The sequence below is a fragment of the Phyllobates terribilis genome, unplaced genomic scaffold, assembly GCF_046119375.1.
Source record: "Phyllobates terribilis strain yellow unplaced genomic scaffold, ASM4611937v1 Scaffold_1__5_contigs__length_1240528914, whole genome shotgun sequence".
NCBI lineage: Eukaryota > Metazoa > Chordata > Amphibia > Anura > Dendrobatidae > Phyllobates > Phyllobates terribilis.
Window position 1 is genome coordinate 622,792,378 of NW_027362761.1, and position 23,998 is coordinate 622,816,375.

The following is a 23,998-nucleotide window of genomic DNA, read 5'->3' on the forward strand; positions in this document are numbered from 1 at the left end:
CCCCCATTATCCCGTCTTTCTACTGGGTTTGCTCCCATTATCCCGTCTCTCTCCTGGGATTGTCCCCATTATCACTTCTTTCTCCTGGGTTTGCCCCCATTATCCCGTGTCTCTCCTGGGTTCGCCCCCATTATCCCGTCTCTCTCCTGGGTTCGCCCCCATTATCCCGTCTCTCTCCTGGGTTTGCCCCCATTATCCCGTCTTTCTCCTGGGTTTGCCCCCATTATCCCGTCTTTCTCCTGGGTTCGCCCCCATTATCCCGTCTCTCTCCTGGGTTCGCCCCCATTATCCCGTCTCTCTCCTGGGTTCGCCCCCATTATCCCGTCTCTCTCCTGGGTTCGCCCCCATTATCCCGTCTCTCTCCTGGGTTCGCCCCCATTATCCCGTCTCTCTCCTGGGTTCGCCCCCATTATCCCGTCTTTCTCCTGGGTTCGCCCACATTATCCCGTCTCTCTCCTGGGTTCGCCCCCATTATCCCGTCTCTCTCCTGGGTTCGCCCCCATTATCCCGTCTCTCTCCTGGGTTCGCCCCCATTATCCCGTCTCTCTCCTGGGTTCGCCCCCATTATCCCGTCTCTCTCCTGGGTTCGCCCCCATTATCCCGTCTCTCTCCTGGGTTCGCCCCCATTATCCCGTCTCTCTCCTGGTTTTGCCCCCATTATCCCGTCTCTCTCCTGGGATTGCCCCCATTATCCCGTTTCTCTCCTGGGATTTCCCCCATTATCCCGTCTTTCTCCTGGGATTGCCCCCATTATCCCGTCTCTCTCCTGGGTTTGGCCCCATTATCCCGGCTTTCTCCTGGGTTTGCCCCCATTATCCCGTCTTTCTCCTGGGGTTGCCCCCACTATCCCGTCTCTCTCCTGGGTTCGCCCCCCACTATACCGTCTCTCTCCTGGGTTCGCCCCCATTATCCCGTCTCTCTCCTGGGTTCGCCCCCATTATCCCGTCTCTCTCCTGGGTTCGCCCCCATTATCCCGTCTCTCTCCTGGGTTCGCCCCCATTATCCCGTCTCTCTCCTGGGTTCGCCCCCATTATCCCGTCTCTCTCCTGGGTTTGGGCCCATTATCCCGGCTTTCTCCTGGGTTTGCCCCCATTATCCCGTCTTTCTCCTGGGGTTGCCCCCACTATCCCGTCTCTCTCCTGGGTTCGCCCCCACTATAGCGTCTCTCTCCTGGGTTCGCCCCCATTATCCCGTCTCTCTCCTGGGTTCGCCCCCATTATCCCGTCTCTCTAATGGGTTCGCCCCCATTATCCCGTCTCTCTCCTGGGTTCGCCCCCATTATCCCGTCTCTCTCCTGGGTTCGCCCCCATTATCCCGTCTTTCTCCTGGGTTTGCCCCCATTATCCCGTCTTTCTCCTGGGTTTGCCCCCATTATCCCGTCTCTCTCCTGGGTTTGCCCCCATTATCCCGTCTTTCTCCTGGGATTGCCCCCATTATCCCGTCTCTCTCCTGGGTTTGCCCCCATTATCCCGTCTCTCTCCTGGCTTTGCCCCCATTATCCCGTCTCTCTCCTGGCTTTGCCCCCATTATCCCGTCTCTCTCCTGGGTTTGCCCCCATTATCCCGTCTCTCTCCTGGGTTTGCCCCCATTATCCCGTCTCTCTCCTGGGTTTGCCCCCATTATCCCGTCTCTCTCATGGTTTTGCCCCCATTATCCCGTCTCTCTCCTGGGTTCGCCCCCATTATCCCGTCTCTCTCCTGTGTTTGCCCCCATTATCCCGCCTTTCTCCTGTGTTTGCCCCCATTATCCCGTCTCTCTCCTGGGTTCGCCCCCATTATCCCGCCTTTCTCCTGGGTTTGCCCCCATTATCCCGCCTTTCTCCTGGGTTTGCCCCCATTATCCCGTCTCTCTCATGGTTTTGCCCCCATTATCCCGCCTTTCTCCTGGGTTCGCCCCCATTATCCCGTCTCTCTCCTGGGTTTGCCCCCATTATCCCGCCTTTCTCCTGTGTTTGCCCCCATTATCCCGTCTCTCTCCTGGGTTCGCCCCCATTATCCCGTCTTTCTCCTGGGTTTGCCCCCATTATCCCGTCTCTCTCATGGTTTTGCCCCCATTATCCCGTCTCTCTCCTGGGTTCGCCCCCATTATCCCGTCTCTCTCCTGGGTTCGCCCCCATTATCCCGTCTCTCTCCTGGGTTTGCCCCCATTATCCCGTCTTTCTCCTGGGTTTGCCCCCATTATCCCGTCTCTCTCCTGGGTTTGCCCCCATTATCCCACCTTTCTCCTGTGTTTGCCCCCATTATCCCGTCTCTCTCCTGGGTTCGCCCCCATTATCCCGTCTCTCTCCTGGGTTCGCCCCCATTATCCCGTCTCTCTCCTGGGTTCGCCCCCATTATCCCGTCTCTCTCCTGGGTTCGCCCCCATTATCCCGTCTCTCTCCTGGGTTCGCCCCCATTATCCCGTCTCTCTCCTGGTTTTGCCCCCATTATCCCGTCTCTCTCCTGGGTTTGCCCCCATTATCCCGTTTCTCTCCTGGGATTGCCCCCATTATCCCGTCTTTCTCCTGGGTTCGCCCCCATTATCCCGTCTCTCTCCTGGTTTTGCCCCCATTATCCCGTCTCTCTCCTGTGTTTGCCCCCATTATCCCGTTTCTCTCCTGGGATTGCCCCCATTATCCCGTCTTTCTCCTGGGGTTGCCCCCATTATCCCGTCTCTTTCCTGGGTTTGCCCCCATTATCCCGTCTCTCTCCTGGGTTTGCCCCCATTATCCCGTCTCTCTCCTGGTTTTGCCCCCATTATCCCGTCTCTCTCCTGGGTTTGCCTCCATTATCCCGTCTCTCTCCTGGATTGCCCCCATTATCCCGTCTTTCTCCTGGGTTTGCCCCCATTATCCCGTCTCTCTCCTGAGATTGCCCCCATTATCACTTCTTTCTCCTGGGTTTGCCCCCATTATCCCGTCTCTCTCCTGGGTTCGCCCCCATTATCCCGTCTCTCTCCTGGGTTCGCCCCCATTATCCCGTCTCTCTCCTGGGTTTGCCCCCATTATCCCGTCTTTCTCCTGGGTTTGCCCCCATTATCCCGTCTTTCTCCTGGGTTCGCCCCCATTATCCCGTCTCTCTCCTGGGTTCGCCCCCATTATCCCGTCTCTTTCCTGGGTTCGCCCCCATTATCCCGTCTCTCTCCTGGGTTCGCCCCCATTATCCCGTCTCTCTCCTGGGTTCGCCCCCATTATCCCGTCTCTCTCCTGGGTTCGCCCCCATTATCCCGTCTTTCTCCTGGGTTCGCCCCCATTATCCCGTCTTTCTCCTGGGTTCGCCCCCATTATCCCGTCTCTCTCCTGGGTTCGCCCCCATTATCCCGTCTCTCTCCTGGGTTCGCCCCCATTATCCCGTCTCTCTCTTGGGTTCGCCCCCATTATCCCGTCTCTCTCCTGGGTTCGCCCCCATTATCCCGTCTCTCTCCTGGGTTTGCCCCCATTATCCCGTTTCTCTCCTGGGATTGCCCCCATTATCCCGTCTTTCTCCTGGGATTGCCCCCATTATCCCGTCTCTCTCCTGGGTTTGCCCCCATTATCCCGTATTTCTCCTGGGATTGCCCCCACTATCCCGTCTCTCTCCTGGGTTCGCCCCCACTATACCGTCTCTCTCCTGGGTTCGCCCCCATTATCCCGTCTCTCTCCTGGGTTCGCCCCCATTATCCCGTCTCTCTCCTCGGTTCGCCCCCATTATCCAGTCTCTCTCCTGGGTTTGCCCCCATTATCCCGTCTCTCTCCTGGTTTTGCCCCCATTATCCCGTCTCTCTCCTGGGTTCGCCCCCATTATCCCGTCTCTCTCCTGGGTTCGCCCCCATTATCCCGTCTCTCTACTGGGTTCGCCCCCATTATCCCGTCTTTCTCCTGGGTTTGCCCCCATTATCCCGTCTTTCTCCTGGGTTTGCCCCCATTATCCCGTCTCTCTCCTGGGTTCGCCCCCATTATCCCGTCTCTCTCCTGGGTTTGCCCCCATTATCCCGTCTCTCTCCTGGGTTTGCCCCCATTATCCCGTCTTTCTCCTGGGTTTGCTCCCATTATCCCGTCTCTCTCCTGAGATTGCCCCCATCATCACTTCTTTCTCCTGGGTTTGCCCCCATTATCCCGTCTCTCTCCTGGGTTCGCCCCCATTATCCCGTCTCTCTCCTGGGTTCGCCCCCATTATCCCGTCTCTCTCCTGGGTTTGCCCCCATTATCCCGTCTTTCTCCTGGGTTTGCCCCCATTATCCCGTCTTTCTCCTGGGTTCGCCCCCATTATCCCGTCTCTCTCCTGGGTTCGCCCCCATTATCCCGTCTCTCTCTTGGGTTCGCCCCCTTTATCCCGTCTCTCTCCTGGGTTCGCCCCCATTATCCCGTCTCTCTCCTGGGTTTGCCCCCATTATCCCGTTTCTCTCCTGGGATTGCCCCCATTATCCCGTCTTTCTCCTGGGATTGCCCCCATTATCCCGTCTCTCTCCTGGGTTTGCCCCCATTATCCCGTCTTTCTCCTGGGATTGCCCCCACTATCCCGTCTCTCTCCTGGGTTCGCCCCCACTATACCGTCTCTCTCCTGGGTTCGCCCCCATTATCCCGTCTCTCTCCTGGGTTCGCCTCCATTATCCCCTCTCTCTCCTGGGTTCGCCCCCATTATCCCGTCTCTCTCCTGGGTTTTCCCCCATTATCCCGTCTCTCTCCTGGTTTTGCCCCCATTATCCCGTCTCTCTCCTGGGTTCGCCCCCATTATCCCGTCTCTCTCCTGGGTTCGCCCCCATTATCCCGTCTCTCTACTGGGTTCGCCCCCATTATCCCGTCTTTCTCCTGGGTTTGCCCCCATTATCCCGTCTTTCTCCTGGGTTTGCCCCCATTATCCCGTCTCTCTCCTGGGTTCGCCCCCATTATCTCGTCTCTCTCCTGGGTTCGCCCCCATTATCCCGTCTCTCTCCTGGGTTCGCCCCCATTATCCCGTCTCTCTCCTGGGTTCGCCCCCATTATCCCGTCTCTCTCCTGGTTTTGCCCCCATTATCCCGTCTCTCTCCTGGGTTTGCCCCCATTATCCCGTTTCTCTCCTGGGATTGCCCCCATTATCCCGTCTTTCTCCTGGGTTCGCCCCCATTATCCCGTCTCTCTCCTGGTTTTGCCCCCATTATCCCGTCTCTCTCCTGTGTTTGCCCCCATTATCCCGTTTCTCTCCTGGGATTGCCCCCATTATCCCGTCTTTCTCCTGGCGTTGCCCCCATTATCCCGTCTCTTTCCTGGGTTTGCCCCCATTATCCCGTCTCTCTCCTGGGTTTGCCCCCATTATCCCGTCTCTCTCCTGGTTTTGCCCCCATTATCCCGTCTCTCTCCTGGGTTTGCCCCCATTATCCCGTCTCTCTCCTGGGATTGCCCCCATTATCCCGTCTTTCTCCTGGGTTTGCCCCCATTATCCCGTCTCTCTCCTGAGTTTGCCCCCATTATCCCGTCTCTCTCCTGGGTTTGCCCCCATTATCCCGTCTCTCTCCTGGGTTTGCCCCCATTATCCCATCTTTCTCCTGGGTTTGCTCCCATTATCCCGTCTCTCTCCTGGGATTGCCCCCATTATCACTTCTTTCTCCTGGGTTTGCCCCCATTATCCCGTCTCTCTCCTGGGTTCGCCCCCATTATCCCGTCTCTCTCCTGGGTTCGCCCCCATTATCCCGTCTCTCTCCTGGGTTTGCCCCCATTATCCCGTCTCTCTCCTGGGTTCGCCCCCATTATCCCGTCTCTCTCCTGGGTTCGCCCCCATTATCCCGTCTCTCTCATGGGTTCGCCCCCATTATCCCGTCTCTCTCCTGGGTTCGCCCCCATTATCCCGTCTTTCTCCTGGGTTTGCCTCCATTATCCCGTCTCTCTCCTGGGTTCGCCCCCATTATCCCGTCTCTCTCCTGGGTTCGCCCCCATTATCCCGTCTCTCTCCTGGGTTCGCCCCCATTATCCCGTCTCTCTCCTGGGTTCGCCCCATTATCCCGTCTCTCTCCTGGGTTCGCCCCCATTATCCCGTCTCTCTCCTGGTTTTGCCCCCATTATCCCGTCTCTCTCCTGGGTTTGCCCCCATTATCCCGTTTCTCTCCTGGGATTGCCCCCATTATCCCGTCTTTCTCCTGGGATTGCCCCCATTATCCCGTCTCTCTCCTGGGTTTGGCCCCATTATCCCGGCTTTCTCCTGGGTTTGCCCCCATTATCCCGTCTTTCTCCTGGGGTTGCCCCCACTATCCCGTCTCTCTCCTGGGTTCGCCCCCACTATACCGTCTCTCTCCTGGGTTCGCCCCCATTATCCCGTCTCTCTCCTGGGTTCGCCCCCATTATCCCGTCTCTCTCCTGGGTTCGCCCCCATTATCCCGTCTCTCTCCTGGGTTTGCCCCCATTATCCCGTCTCTCTCCTGGGTTTGCCCCCATAATCCCGTCCCTCTCCTGGGTTTGCCCCCATTATCCCGTCTCTCTCCTGGGTTTGCCCCCATTATCCGGTCTCTCTCATGGTTTTGCCCCCATTATCCCTTCTCTCTCCTGGGTTCGCCCCCATTATCCCGTCTCTCTCCTGGGATTGCCCCCATTATCCCGTCTCTCTCCTGGGTTTGCCTCCATTATCCCGTCTCTCTCCTGGGTTTGCCCCCATTATCCCGTCTCTCTCCTGGGTTTGCCCCCATTATCCCGTCTCTCTCCTGGGTTCGCCCCCATTATCCCGTCTCTCTCATGGTTTTGCCCCCATTATCCCATCTCTCTCCTGGGTTCGCCCCCATTATCCCGTCTCTCTCCTGGGTTCGCCCCCATTATCCCGTCTCTCTCCTGGGTTCGCCCCCATTATCCCGTCTGTCTCCTGGGTTCGCCCCCATTATCCCGTCTTTCTCCTGGGTTTGCCCCCATTATCCCGTCTCTCTCCTGGGTTTGCCCCCATTATCCCGTCTCTCTCCTGGGTTTGCCCCCATTATCCCGTCTTTCTCCTGGGTTTGCCCCCATTATCCCGTCTCTCTCCTGGGTTTGCCCCCATTATCCCATCTCTCTCCTGGCTTTGCCCCCATTATCCCGTCTCTCTCCTGGCTTTGCCCCCATTATCCCGTCTCTCTCCTGGGTTTGCCCCCATTATCCCGTCTCTCTCCTGGGTTTGCCCCCATTATCCCGTCTCTCTCCTGGGTTTGCCCCCATTATCCCGTCTCTCTCCTGGGTTTGCCCCCATTATCCCGTCTCTCTCATGGTTTTGCCCCCATTATCCCGTCTCTCTCCTGGGTTCGCCCCCATTATCCCGTCTCTCTCCTGGGTTTGCCCCCATTATCCCGCCTTTCTCCTGTGTTTGCCCCCATTATCCTGTCTCTCTCCTGGGTTCGCCCCCATTATCCCGCCTTTCTCCTGGGTTTGCCCCCATTATCCCGCCTTTCTCCTGGGTTTGCCCCCATTATCCCGTCTCTCTCATGGTTTTGCCCCCATTATCCCGCCTTTCTCCTGGGTTCGCCCCCATTATCCCGTCTCTCTCCTGGGTTTGCCCCCATTATCCCGCCTTTCTCCTGTGTTTGCCCCCATTATCCCGTCTCTCTCCTGGGTTCGCCCCCATTAACCCGTCTTTCTCCTGGGTTTGCCCCCATTGTCCCGTCTCTCTCATGGTTTTGCCCCCATTAACCCGTCTCTCTCCTGGGTTCGCCCCCATTATCCCGTCTCTCTCCTGGGTTCGCCCCCATTATCCCGTCTCTCTCCTGGGTTTGCCCCCATTATCCCGTCTTTCTCCTGGGTTTGCCCCCATTATCCCGTCTCTCTCCTGGGTTTGCCCCCATAATCCCGTCTCTCTCCTGGGTTTGCCCCCATTATCCCGTCTCTCTCATGGTTTTGCCCCCATTATCCCGCCTTTCTTCTGGGTTTGCCCCCATTATCCCGCCTTTCTCCTGGGTTTGCCGCCATTATCCCGTCTCTCTCCTGGGTTCGCCCCCATTATCCCGTCTCTCTCCTGGGTTCGCCCCCATTATCCCGTCTCTCTCCTGGGTTTGCCCCCATTATTCCGTCTCTCTCCTGGGTTCGCCCCCATTATCCCGTCTCTCTCCTGGGTTCGCCCCCATTATCCCGTCTCTCTCCTGGGTTTGCCCCCATTATCCCGTCTCTCTCCTGGGTTCGCCCCCATTATCCCGTCTCTCTCCTGGGTTCGCCCCCATTATCCCGTCTCTCTCCTGGGTTCGCCCCCATTATCCCGTCTGTCTCCTGGGTTCGCCCCCATTATCCCGTCTCTCTCCTGGGTTCGCCCCCATTATCCCGTCTCTCTCCTGGGTTCGCCCCTCTCCCTCCTCCAGGCTCGGGGTCTCTGCCCTACATGGCTGTGATGAGCGGGACTGGGCGGCGTTTGTGTCCCGGGATATAAAGCTCAGAGTCGGGGCAGAGCTCCTCCAGCCCCCGGAGCCCGTGAAGCCGCCCGTCCTCACCCGCCGCCGCCGCCGCCTGTCCTCACCCGCCGCAGCCGCCGCCCGTCCTCACCCGCCGCCGCCATGGACGCCATCAAGAAGAAGATGCAGATGCTGAAGCTGGACAAGGAGAACGCCATAGACCGAGCAGAGCAGGCGGAGGGCGACAAGAAGCAGGCGGAGGACCGCTGCAAGCAGGTACCGACTACTGCCCCCAACATCCCCACCCTCTATACTATTACTACTACTGCCCCCAATATACAGTACTACTACTGCCCCCAACATCCCCACCCTCTATACTATTACTACTACTGCCCCCAATATACAGTACTACTACTGCCCCCAACATCCCCACCCTCTATACTATTACTACTACTGCCCCCAATATACAGTACTACTACTGCCCCCAACATCCCCACCCTCTATACTATTACTACTACTGCCCCCAATATACAGTACTACTACTGCCCCCAACATCCCCACCCTCTATACTATTACTACTACTGCCCCCAACAGCCCCACCCTGTATACTACTACTACTGCCCCCCAATATACACTACTACTACTGCCCCCAACAGCCCCACACTGTATACTACTACTGCCCCCAACATCCCCACAGTGTATACTACTACTACTGCCCCCAACATCCCCACCCTGTATACTACTACTACTGCCCCCAATATACACTACAACTTCTGCCTCCAACAGCCCCACACTGTATACTACTGCTGCCCCCAACATCCCCACAGTGTATACTACTACTACTGCCCCCAACATCCCCACCCTGTATACTACTACTACTGCCCCCAATATACACTACAACTACTGCCCCCAACATCCTCACAGTGTATACTACTACTACTGCCCCCAACATCCCCACCCTGTATACTACTGCTGCCCCCAACATCCCCACACTGTATACTACTACTACTGCCCCCAACATCCCCACCCTGTATACTACTACTACTGCCCCCAATATACACTACAACTACTGCCCCCAACATCCCCACACTGTATACTACTACTACTGCCCCCAATATACACTACAACTACTGCCCCCAACATCCCCACACTGTATACTACTACTACTGCCCCCAATATACACTACAACTACTGCCCCCAACATCCTCACAGTGTATACTACTACTACTGCCCCCAACATCCCCACCCTGTATACTACTGCTGTCCCCAACATCCCCACAGTGTATACTACTACTACTGCCCCCAACATCCCCACCCTGTATACTACTACTACTGCCCCCAACATCCCCACACTGTATACTACTACTACTGCCCCCAATATACTACTACTACTACTGCCCCCAATATATACTACTAATACTACTGCCCCAAATATATACTACTACTACTACTGCCCCCAATATATACTACTACTACTACTACTGCCCCCAATATATACTACTACTACTACTGCCCCAATATATACTACTACTACTACTGCCCCCAATATATACTACTACTACTACTGCCCCCAATATATACTACTACTACTACTGCCCCCAATATATACTACTACTACTACTGCCCCCAATATATACTACTACTACTACTGCCCCCAATATATACTACTACTACTACTGCCCCAATATATACTACTACTACTACTACTGCCCCCAATATATACTACTACTACTACTGCCCCCAATATATACTACTTCTACTACTGCCCCCAATATATACTACTACTACTACTGCCCCCAATATATACTACTACTACTACTACTGCCCCAATATATACTACTACTACTACTGCCCCCAATATATACTACTACTACTACTGCCCCCAATATATACTACTACTACTACTGCCCCCAATATATACTACTACTACTACTACTGCCCCAATATATACTACTACTACTACTGCCCCCAATATATACTACTACTACTACTGCCCCCAATATATACTACTACTACTACTGCCCCCAATATATACTACTACTACTACTGCCCACAATATATACTACTACTACTGCCCCCAATATATACTACTACTACTACTGCCCCCAATATATACTACTACTACTACTACTGCCCCCAATATATACTACTACTACTACTACTGCCCCCAATATATACTACTACTACTACTACTGCCCCCAATATATACTACTACTACTACTGCCCCAATATATACTACTACTACTACTGCCCCCAATATATACTACTACTACTACTGCCCCCAATATATACTACTACTACTACTACTGCCCCAATATATACTACTACTACTACTGCCCCCAATATATACTACTACTACTACTGCCCCAAATATATACTACTACTACTACTGCCCCCAATATATACTACTACTACTACTACTGCCCCCAATATATACTACTACTACTACTGCCCCCAATATATACTACTACTACTACTGCTCCCAATATATACTACTACTACTACTGCCCCAAATATATACTACTACTACTACTGCCCCCAATATATACTACTACTACTACTGCCCCCAATATATACTACTACTACTACTGCCCCCAATATATACTACTACTACTACTGCCCCCAATATATACTACTACTACTACTGCCCCCAATATATACTACTACTACTACTGCCCCCAATATACACTACAACTACTGCCTCCAACAGCCCCACACTGTATACTACTACTACTGCCCCCAACATCCCCACCCTGTATACTACTACTACTGCCCCCAACATCCCCACCCTGTATACTACTACTACTGCCCCCAACATCCCCACACTGTATACTACTACTACTGCCCCCAATATACTACTACTACTACTGCCCCCAATATATACTACTACTACTACTGCCCCAATATATACTACTACTACTACTGCCCCAATATATACTACTACTACTACTGCCCCCAATATACTACTACTATTACTGCCCCCAATATATACTACTACTACTACTACTGCCCCAATATATACTACTACTACTACTGCCCCCAATATATACTACTACTACTACTGCCCCCAATATATACTACTACTACTACTGCCCCCAATATACACTACTACTACTGCCTCCAACATCCCCACACTGTATACTACTACTACTGCCCCCAACATCCCCACAGTGTATACTACTACTACTGCCCCCAACATCCCCACCCTGTATACTACTACTACTGCCCCCAACATCCCCACACTGTATACTACTACTACTGCCCCCAACATCCCCACACTGTATACTACTACTACTACTGCCCCCAATATACACTACAACTACTGCCCCCAACATCCCCACAGTGTATACTACTACTACTGCCCCCAACATCCCCACACTGTATACTACTACTACTGCCCCCAATATACACTACAACTACTGCCCCCAACATCCCCACACTGTATACTACAACTACTGCCCCCAATATACACTACAACTACTACCCCCAACATCCTCACAGTGTATACTACTGCTGCCCCCAACATCCCCACCCTGTATACTACTGCTGCCCCCAACATCCCCACAGTGTATACTACTACTACTGCCCCCAACATCCCCACCCTGTATACTACTACTACTGCCCCCAACATCCCCACACTGTATACTACTACTACTGCCCCCAATATATACTACTACTACTACTGCCCACAATATATACTACTACTACTGCCCCCAATATATACTACTACTACTACTGCCCCAATATATACTACTACTACTACTACTGCCCCCAATATATACTACTACTACTACTACTGCCCCCAATATATACTACTACTACTACTGCCCCAATATATACTACTACAACTACTGACCCCAATATATACTACTACTACTACTGCCCCCAATATATACTACTACTACTACTACTACCCCCAATATATACTACTACTACTACTGCCCCCAATATATACTTCTACTACTACTACTGCCCCCAATATATACTACTACTACTGCCCCCAATATATACTACTACTACTACTGCCCCCAATATATACTACTACTACTACTACTGCCCCCAATATATATACTACTACTACTGCCCCCAATATATACTACTACTACTACTACTGCCCCCAATATATACTACAAATACTGCCTCCAACAGCCCCACACTGTATACTACTACTACTGCCCCCAACATCCCCACAGTGTATACTACTACTACCCCCAACATCCCCACCCTGTATACTACTACTACTGCCCCCAACATCCCCACCCTGTATACTACTACTACTGCCCCCAACATCCCCACCCTGTATACTACTACTACTGCCCCCAACGTCCCCACACTGTATACTACTACTACTGCCCCCAATATATACTACTACTACTACTGCCCACAATATATACTACTACTACTACTGCCCCCAATATATACTACTACTACTACTGCCCCCAATATATACTACTACTACTACTACTACTGCCCCCAATATACTACTACTACTACTGCCCCCAATATATACTACTACTACTACTGCCCCCAATATATACTACTACTACTACTGCCCCCAATATATACTACTACTACTACTGCCCCCAATATATACTACTACTACTTGCCCCAATATATACTACTACAACTACTGCCCCCAATATATACTACTACTGCCCCCAATATATACTACTCTACTACTGCCCACAATATATTACTACTACTACTACTACTGCCCACAATATATACTACTACTACTACTGCCCCCAATATATACTACTACTACTACTGCCCCAATATATACTACTACTGCCCCCAATATATACTACTACACTACTGCCCCCAATATATACTACTACTACTACTGCCCACAATATATACTACTACAACTACTGCCCCCAATATATACTACTACTGCCCCCAATATATACTACTACTACTACTGCCCACAATATATACTACTACTACTACTGCCCACAATATATACTACTTCTACTACTGCCCCCAATATATACTACTACTACTACTGCCCACAATATATACTACTACTACTACTGCCCCCAATATATAGTACTACTACTACTGCCCCAATATAATACTACTACTACTACTGCCCCCAATATATACTACTAATACTACTGCCCCCAATATATACTACTACTACTACTGCCCCCAATATATACTACTACAACTACTGCCCCCAATATATACTACTACTGCCCCAATATATACTACTACTACTACTGCCCCCAATATATACTACTACTACTACTACTACTGCCCCAATATATACTACTACTACTACTACTACTGCCCCCAATATATACTACTACTACTACTGCCCCCAATATATACTACTACTACTACTGCCCCAATATATACTACTACTACTACTGCCCCAATATATACTACTACTACTACTGCCCCCAATATATACTACTACTACTACTACTGCCCCCAATATATACTACTACTACTACTACTGCCCCAATATATATACTACTACTACTACTGCCCCCAATATATACTACTACTACTACTGCCCACAATATATACTACTACTACTACTGCCCCCAATATATACTACTACTACTACTGCCCACAATATATACTACTACTACTACTGCCCCCAATATATACTACCTACAACTACTGCCCCCAATATATACTACTACTGCCCAATATATACTACTACTACTACTGCCCCCAATATATACTACTACTACTACTGCCCCCAATATATACTACTACTACTACTGCCCCCAATATATACTACTACTACTACTGCCCCCAATATATACTACTACTACTACTGCCCCAATATATACTACTACTACTACTGCCCCCAATATATACTACTACACTACTACTGCCCCCAATATATATACTACTACTACTGCCCCAATATATACTACTACTACTACTGCCCACAATATATACTACTACTACTACTGCCCCCAATATATACTACTACTACTACTGCCCCCAATATATACTACTACTACTACTACTGCCACCAATATATACTACTACTACTACTGCCCCAATATATATACTACTACTACTACTGCCCCCAATATATACTACTACTACTGCCCCAATATATACTACTACTACTACTGCCCAATATATACTACTACTACTACTACTGCCCCAATATATACTACTACTACTACTGCCCCTAATATATACTACTACTACTACTACTGCCCCAATATATACTACTACTACTACTGCCCCCAATATATACTACTACTACTACTGCCCACAATATATACTACTACTACTACTGCCCCCAATATATACTACTACTACTACTGCCCCCAATATATACTACTACTACTACTACTGCCCCCAATATATACTACTACTACTACTGCCCACAATATATACTACTACTACTACTGCCCCCAATATATACTACTACTACTACTGCCCAATATATACTACTACTACTACTGCCCCAATATATACTACTACTACTACTACTGCCCCAATATATATACTACTACTACTACTGCCCCCAATATATACTACTACTACTGCCCCCAATATATACTACTACTACTACTACTGCCCCAATATATACTACTACTACTACTGCCCCAATATATACTACTACTACTACTGCCCCAATATATACTACTACTACTACTGCCCCTAATATATACTACTACTACTACTACTGCCCCAATATATACTACTACTACTACTGCCCCCAATATATACTACTACTACTACTGCCCCCAATATATACTACTACTACTACTGCCCCCAATATATACTACTACTACTACTACTGCCCCCAATATATACTACTACTACTACTGCCCCAATATATACTACTACTACTACTGCCCCAATATATACTACTACTACTACTGCCCCAATATATACTACTACTACTACTGCCCAATATATACTACTACTACTACTACTGCCCCCAATATATACTACTACTACTACTGCCCACAATATATACTACTACTACTACTGCCCCCAATATATACTACTACTACTACTGCCCCCAATATATACACTACTACTACTACTGCCCCCAATATATACTACTACTACTACTGCCCACAATATATACTACTACTACTACTACTGCCCCAATATATACTACTACTACTACTGCCCCAATATATACTACTACTACTACTGCCCACAATATATACTACTACTACTACTGCCCCCAATATATACTACTACTACTACTACTGCCCCAATATATACTACTACTACTACTGCCCCTAATATATACTACTACTACTACTACTGCCCCAATATATACTACTACTACTACTGCCCCCAATATATACTACTACTACTACTGCCCACAATATATACTACTACTACTACTGCCCCCAATATATACTACTACTACTACTGCCCCCAATATATACTACTACTACTACTACTGCCCCAATATATACTACTACTACTACTGCCCACAATATATACTACTACTACTACTGCCCCCAATATATACTACTACTACTACTGCCCCCAATATATACTACTACTACTACTACTGCCCCCAATATATTCCACTACTACTACTGCCCCCAATATATATACTACTACTACTACTGCCCCCAATATATACTACTACTACTACTGCCCCCAATATATACTACCTACTACTACTGCCCCCAATATATACTACTACTACTACCCCCAATATATACTACTACTACTACTACTATTACTGCCCACAATATATACTACTACTACTACTACTGCCCCAATATATACTACTACTACTACTACTGCCCAATATATACTACTACTACTGCCCCAATATATACTACTACTACTACTGCCCCCAATATATACTACTACTACTACTGCCCCAATATATACTACTACTACTACTGCCCCCAATATATACTACTACTACTACTGCCCCCAATATATACTACTACTACTACTGCCCCCAATATATACTACTACTACTACTGCCCCCAATATATACTACTACTACTACTACTGCCCCCAATATATACTACTACTACTACTGCCCCAATATATACTACTACTACTACTGCCCCCAATATATACTACTACTACTACTGCCCCAATATATACTACTACTACTACTGCCCCAATATATACTACTACTACTACTGCCCCCAATATATACTACTACTACTACTGCCCCCAATATATACTACTACTACTACTGCCCCCAATATATACTACTACTACTACTGCCCCAATATATACTACTACTACTACTGCCCCCAATATATACTACTACTACTACTGCCCCCAATATATACTACTACTACTACTGCCCACAATATATACTACTACTACTACTGCCCCCAATATATACTACTACTACTACTGCCCCCAATATATACTACTACTACTACTACTGCCCCCAATATATACTACTACTACTACTGCCCACAATATATACTACTACTACTACTGCCCCCAATATATACTACTACTACTACTGCCCCCAATATATACTACTACTACTACTGCCCCCAATATATACTACTACTACTACTGCCCCAATATATACTACTACTACTACTGCCCCCAATATATACTACTACTACTACTACTGCCCCAATATATACTACTACTACTACTGCCCAATATATACTACTACTACTACTGCCCCAATATATACTACTACTACTACTGCCCCAATATATACTACTACTACTACTGCCCCCAATATATACTACTACTACTACTGCCCACAATATATACTACTACTAACTACTGCCCCCAATATATACTACTACTACTACTGCCCCCAATATATACTACTACTACTACTGCCCACAATATATACTACTACTACTACTGCCCCCAATATTACTACTACTACTACTACTGCCCCAATATATACTACTACTACTGCCCCTAATATATACTACTACTACTACTGCCCACAATATATACTACTACTACTACTGCCCCCAATATATACTACTACTACTACTGCCCCCAATATATACTACTACTACTACTGCCCCCAATATATACTACTACTACTACTGCCCCAATATATACTACTACTACTACTGCCCCCAATATATACTACTACTATTACTGCCCACAATATATACTACTACTACTACTGCCCCCAATATATACTACTACTACTACTGCCCCCAATATATACTACTACTAATACTGCCCCCAATATATACTACTACTACTACTGCCCCCAATATATACTACTACTACTACTGCCCCCAATATATACTACTACTACTACTGCCCCCAATATATCTACTACTACTACTGCCCCAATATATACTACTACTACTACTGCCCCAATATATACTACTCTACTACTACTGCCCCAATATATACTACTACTACTACTGCCCCAATATATACTACTACTACTACTACTGCCCCCAATATATACTACTACTACTACTGCCCACAATATATACTACTACTACTCTGCCCCAATATATACTACTACTACTACTGCCCCCAATATATACTACTACTACTACTGCCCCCAATATATACTACTACTACTACTGCCCCCAATATATACTTACTACTACTACTGCCCCCAATATATACTACTACTACTACTGCCCCAATATATACTACTACTACTACTACTGCCCCCAATATATACTACTACTACTACTGCCCCCAATATATACTACTACTACTACTGCCCCCAATATATACTACTACTACTACTGCCCCCAATATATACTACTACTACTACTGCCCCCAATATATACTACTACTACTACTGCCCCAATATATACTACTACTACTACTGCCCCCAATATATACTACTACTACTACTGCCCCCAATATACTACTACTACTACTGCCCCCAATATATACTACTACTACTACTGCCCCAAATAATACTACTACTACTACACTGCCCCCAATATATACTACTACTACTACTGCCCCCAATATATACTACTACTACTACTGCCCCCAATATATACTACTACTATACTGCCCCCAATATATACTACTACTACTACTGCCCCCAATATATACTACTACAACTACTGCCCCAATATATACTACTACTACTACTGCCCCCAATATATACTACTACTACTACTGCCCACAATATATACTACTACTACTCTACTGCCCCCAATATATACTACTACTACTGCCCCCAATATAACTGCCCCCAATATATACTACTACTACTACTGCCCCAATATATACTACTACTACTACTACTGCCCCCAATATATACTACTACTACTACTGCCCCCAATATATACTACTACTACTACTACTACTGCCCCCAATATATACTACTACTACTACTGCCCCCAATATATACTACTACTACTACTGCCCCCAATATACACTACTACTACTGCCTCCAACATCCCCACACTGTATACTACTACTACTGCCCCCAACATCCCCACAGTGTATACTACTACTACTGCCCCCAACATCCCCACCCTGTATACTACTACTACTGCCCCCAACATCCCCACACTGTATACTACTACTACTGCCCCCAACATCCCCACACTGTATACTACTACTACTACTGCCCCCAATATACACTACAACTACTGCCCCCAACATCCCCACAGTGTATACTACTACTACTGCCCCCAACATCCCCACACTGTATACTACTACTACTGCCCCCAATATACACTACAACTACTGCCCCCAACATCCCCACACTGTATACTACAACTACTGCCCCCAATATACACTACAACTACTACCCCAACATCCTCACAGTGTATACTACTACTACTGCCCCCAACATCCCCACCCTGTATACTACTGCTGCCCCCAACATCCCCACAGTGTATACTACTACTACTGCCCCCAACATCCCCACCCTGTATACTACTACTACTGCCCCCAACATCCCCACACTGTATACTACTACTACTGCCCCCAATATATACTACTACTACTACTGCCCACAATATATACTACTACTACTGCCCCCAATATATACTACTACTACTACTGCCCCAATATATACTACTACTACTACTACTGCCCCCAATATATACTACTACTACTACTGCCCCAATATATACTACTACTACTACTACTGCCCCCAATATATACTACTACTACTACTACTACCCCCAATATATACTACTACTACTACTGCCCCCAATATATACTACTACTACTACTACTGCCCCCAATATATACTACTACTACTGCCCCCAATATATACTACTACTACTACTGCCCCCAATATATACTACAAATACTGCCTCCAACAGCCCCACACTGTATACTACTACTACTGCCCCCAACATCCCCACAGTGTATACTACTACTACCCCCAACATCCCCACCCTGTATACTACTACTACTGCCCCCAACATCCCCACCCTGTATACTACTACTACTGCCCCCAACATCCCCACACTGTATACTACTACTACTGCCCCCAATATATACTACTACTACTACTGCCCCCAATATATACTACTACTACTACTGCCCCCAATATATACTACTACTACTACTGCCCCCAATATATACTACTACTACTACTGCCCCCAATATATACTACTACTACTACTTCCCCAATATATACTACTACTACTACTACTGCCCCCAATATATACTACTACTACTACTGCCCCAATATATACTACTACTACTACTACTGCCCCCAATATATACTACTACTACTACTGCCCCCAATATATACTACTACTACTACTACTACTGCCCCCAATATATACTACTACTACTACTACTACTACTGCCCCCAATATATACTACTACTACTACTACTGCCCCCAATATACTACTACTACTACTACTGCCCCCAATATATACTACTACTACTACTGCCCCAATATACTACTACTACTACTGCCCCCAATATATACTACTACTACTACTGCCCCAATATACTACTACTACTACTGCCCCCAATATATACTACTACAACTACTGCCCCCAATATATACTACTACTGCCCCCAATATATACTACTACTACTACTGCCCACAATATATACTACTACTACTACTGCCCCAATATATACTACTACTACTACTGCCCCCAATATATACTACTACTACTACTGCCCCCAATATACTACTACTACTACTGCCCCAATATACTACTACTACTACTGCCCCCAATATATACTACTACTACTACTGCCCCCAATATATACTACTACTACTACTGCCCCCAATATATACTACTACTACTAACTGCCCCAATATACTACTACTACTACTGCCCCCAATATATACTACTACTACTACTGCCCCAATATACTACTACTACTACTGCCCCCAATATATACTACTACAACTACTGCCCCCAATATATACTACTACTGCCCCCAATATATACTACTACTACTACTGCCCACAATATATACTACTACTACTACTACTGCCCCCAATATATACTACTACTACTACTGCCCCAATATATACTACTACTGCCCCCAATATATACTACTACTACTACTGCCCCCAATATATACTACTACTACTACTGCCCCAATATATACTACTACTGCCCCCAATATATACTACTACTACTACTGCCCCCAATATATACTACTACTACTACTGCCCCAATATATACTACTACTACTACTACTGCCCCCAATATATACTACTACTACTACTGCCCCCAATATATACTACTACTACTACTACTACTGCCCCCAATATATACTACTACTACTACTACTACTACTGCCCCCAATATATACTACTACTACTACTACTGCCCCCAATATACTACTACTACTACTACTGCCCCCAATATATACTACTACTACTACTGCCCCAATATACTACTACTACTACTGCCCCCAATATATACTACTACTACTACTGCCCCAATATACTACTACTACTACTGCCCCCAATATATACTACTACAACTACTGCCCCCAATATATACTACTACTGCCCCCAATATATACTACTACTACTACTGCCCACAATATATACTACTACTACTACTACTGCCCACAATATATACTACTACTACTACTGCCCCAATATATACTACTACTACTACTGCCCCCAATATATACTACTACTACTACTGCCCCCAATATATACTACTACTACTACTACTACTGCCCCCAATATATACTACTACTACTACTGCCCCCAATATATACTACTACTACTACTGCCCCCAATATATACTACTACTACTACTGCCCCCAATATACTACTACTACTACTGCCCCAATATACTACTACTACTACTGCCCCCAATATATACTACTACTACTACTGCCCCAATATACTACTACTACTACTGCCCCCAATATATACTACTACAACTACTGCCCCCAATATATACTACTACTGCCCCCAATATATACTACTACTACTACTGCCCACAATATATACTACTACTACTACTACTGCCCCCAATATATACTACTACTACTACTGCCCCAATATATACTACTACTGCCCCCAATATATACTACTACTACTACTGCCCCCAATATATACTACTACTACTACTGCCCCAATATATACTACTACTGCCCCCAATATATACTACTACTACTACTGCCCCCAATATATACTACTACTACTACTGCCCCAATATATACTACTACTACTACTGCCCCCAATATATACTACTACTACTACTGCCCACAATATATACTACTACAACTACTGCCCCCAATATATACTACTACTGCCCCCAATATATACTACTACTACTACTGCCCACAATATATACTACTACTACTACTGCCCCAATATACTACTACTACTACTACTACTGCCCACAATATATACTACTACTACTACTGCCCCCAATATATACTACTACTACTACTGCCCCCAATATATACTACTACTACTACTGCCCCCAATATATACTACTACTGCCCCAATATATACTACTACTACTACTGCCCCCAATATATACTACTACTACTACTGCCCCAATATACTACTACTACATACTACCTACTGCCCAACTATATAACTACTACTACTACTGCCCCCAATATATACTATACTACTGCCCCCAATATATACTACTACTACTACTGCCCCCAATATATACTACTACTACTACTACTGCCCCAATATATACTACTATACTACTGCCCACAATATATACTACTACTACTACTGCCCCCAATATATACTACTACTACTACTGCCCACAATATATACTACTACTACTACTGCCCACAATATATACTACTACTACTACTGCTCCCAATATATACTACTACAACTACTGCCCCCAATATATACTACTACTGCCCCCAATATATACTACTACTACTACTGCCCACAATATATACTACTACTACTACTGCCCACAATATATACTACTACTACTACTGCCCCCAATATATACTACTACTACTACTGCCCCCAATATATACTACTACTACTACTGCCCCCAATATATACTACTACTACTACTGCCCACAATATATACTACTACTACTACTGCCCCCAATATATACTACTACTACTACTGCCCCAATATATACTACTACAACTACTGCCCCCAATATATACTACTACTGCCCCCAATATATACTACTACTACTACTGCCCCCAATATATACTACTACTACTACTGCCCCAATATACTACTACTACTACTACTACTGCCCACAATATATACTACTACTACTACTGCCCCCAATATATACTACTACTACTACTGCCCCCAATATATACTACTACTACTACTGCCCCCAATATATACTACTACTACTACTACTGCCCCAATATATACTACTAGTACTACTGCCCACAATATATACTACTACTACTACTGCCCCCAATATATACTACTACTACTACTGCCCACAATATATACTACTACTACTACTGCCCACAATATATACTACTACTACTACTGCCCCCAATATATACTACTACTACTACTGCCCCAATATATACTACTACTGCCCCCAATATATACTACTACTACTACTGCCCACAATATATACTACTACTGCACTCCCACAATATAATACACTACTACTACTGCCCCAATATATACTACTACTACTACTGCCCCCAATATATACTACTACTACTACTGGCCCCCAATATATACTACTACTACTACTGCCCCCAATATACTACTACTACTACTACTGCCCACAATATATACTACTACTACTACTGCCCCCAATATATACTACTACTACTACTGCCCCCAATATATACTACTACTACTACTGCCCCCAATATATACTACTACTACTACTGCCCACAATATATACTACTACACTACTGCCCCCAATATATACTACTACTACTACTGCCCACAATATATACTACTACTAACTGCCCCCAATATATACTACTACTACTACTGCCCACAATATATACTACACTACTACTGCCCCAATATACTACTACTACTACTACTGCCCCCAATATACTACTACTACTACTACTGCCCAAAATATATACTACTACTACTACTGCCCCACAATATATACTACTACTACTGCCCCCAATATATACTACTACTACTGCCCCCAATATATACTACTACTACTACTGCCCCAATATATACTACTACTACTACTGCCCCCAATATATAACTACTACTATATTCCCAATATATACTACTACTACTACTGCCCCCAATATATACACTACTACTACTGCCCAATATATATATACTACTACTGCACACTACTGCCCCCAATATATACTACTATACTACTGCCCCCAATATATACTACTACTACTACTACTGCCCCCAATATATATACTACTACTACTGC

The 23,998-nt window shown here is 46.7% G+C and overlaps 1 protein-coding gene across 4 annotated transcripts in view; it reads left to right on the top strand.

Annotated features, from left to right (window-relative positions):
- The first annotated feature begins 8,291 nt into the window (after positions 1 to 8,291).
- TPM2 (tropomyosin 2) overlaps positions 8,292 to 23,998 on the top strand; it is a 147,292-nt gene continuing 131,585 nt past the window's right edge. For all 4 annotated transcript variants that reach the window (XM_073684539.1, XM_073684557.1, XM_073684548.1 and 1 more), the window contains exon 1: positions 8,292 to 8,538. In XM_073684539.1, coding sequence (XP_073540640.1) covers positions 8,425 to 8,538 — 114 coding nt within the window. In that variant the 5' untranslated portion in view covers positions 8,292 to 8,424. The remainder of the gene's footprint in view (positions 8,539 to 23,998) is intronic.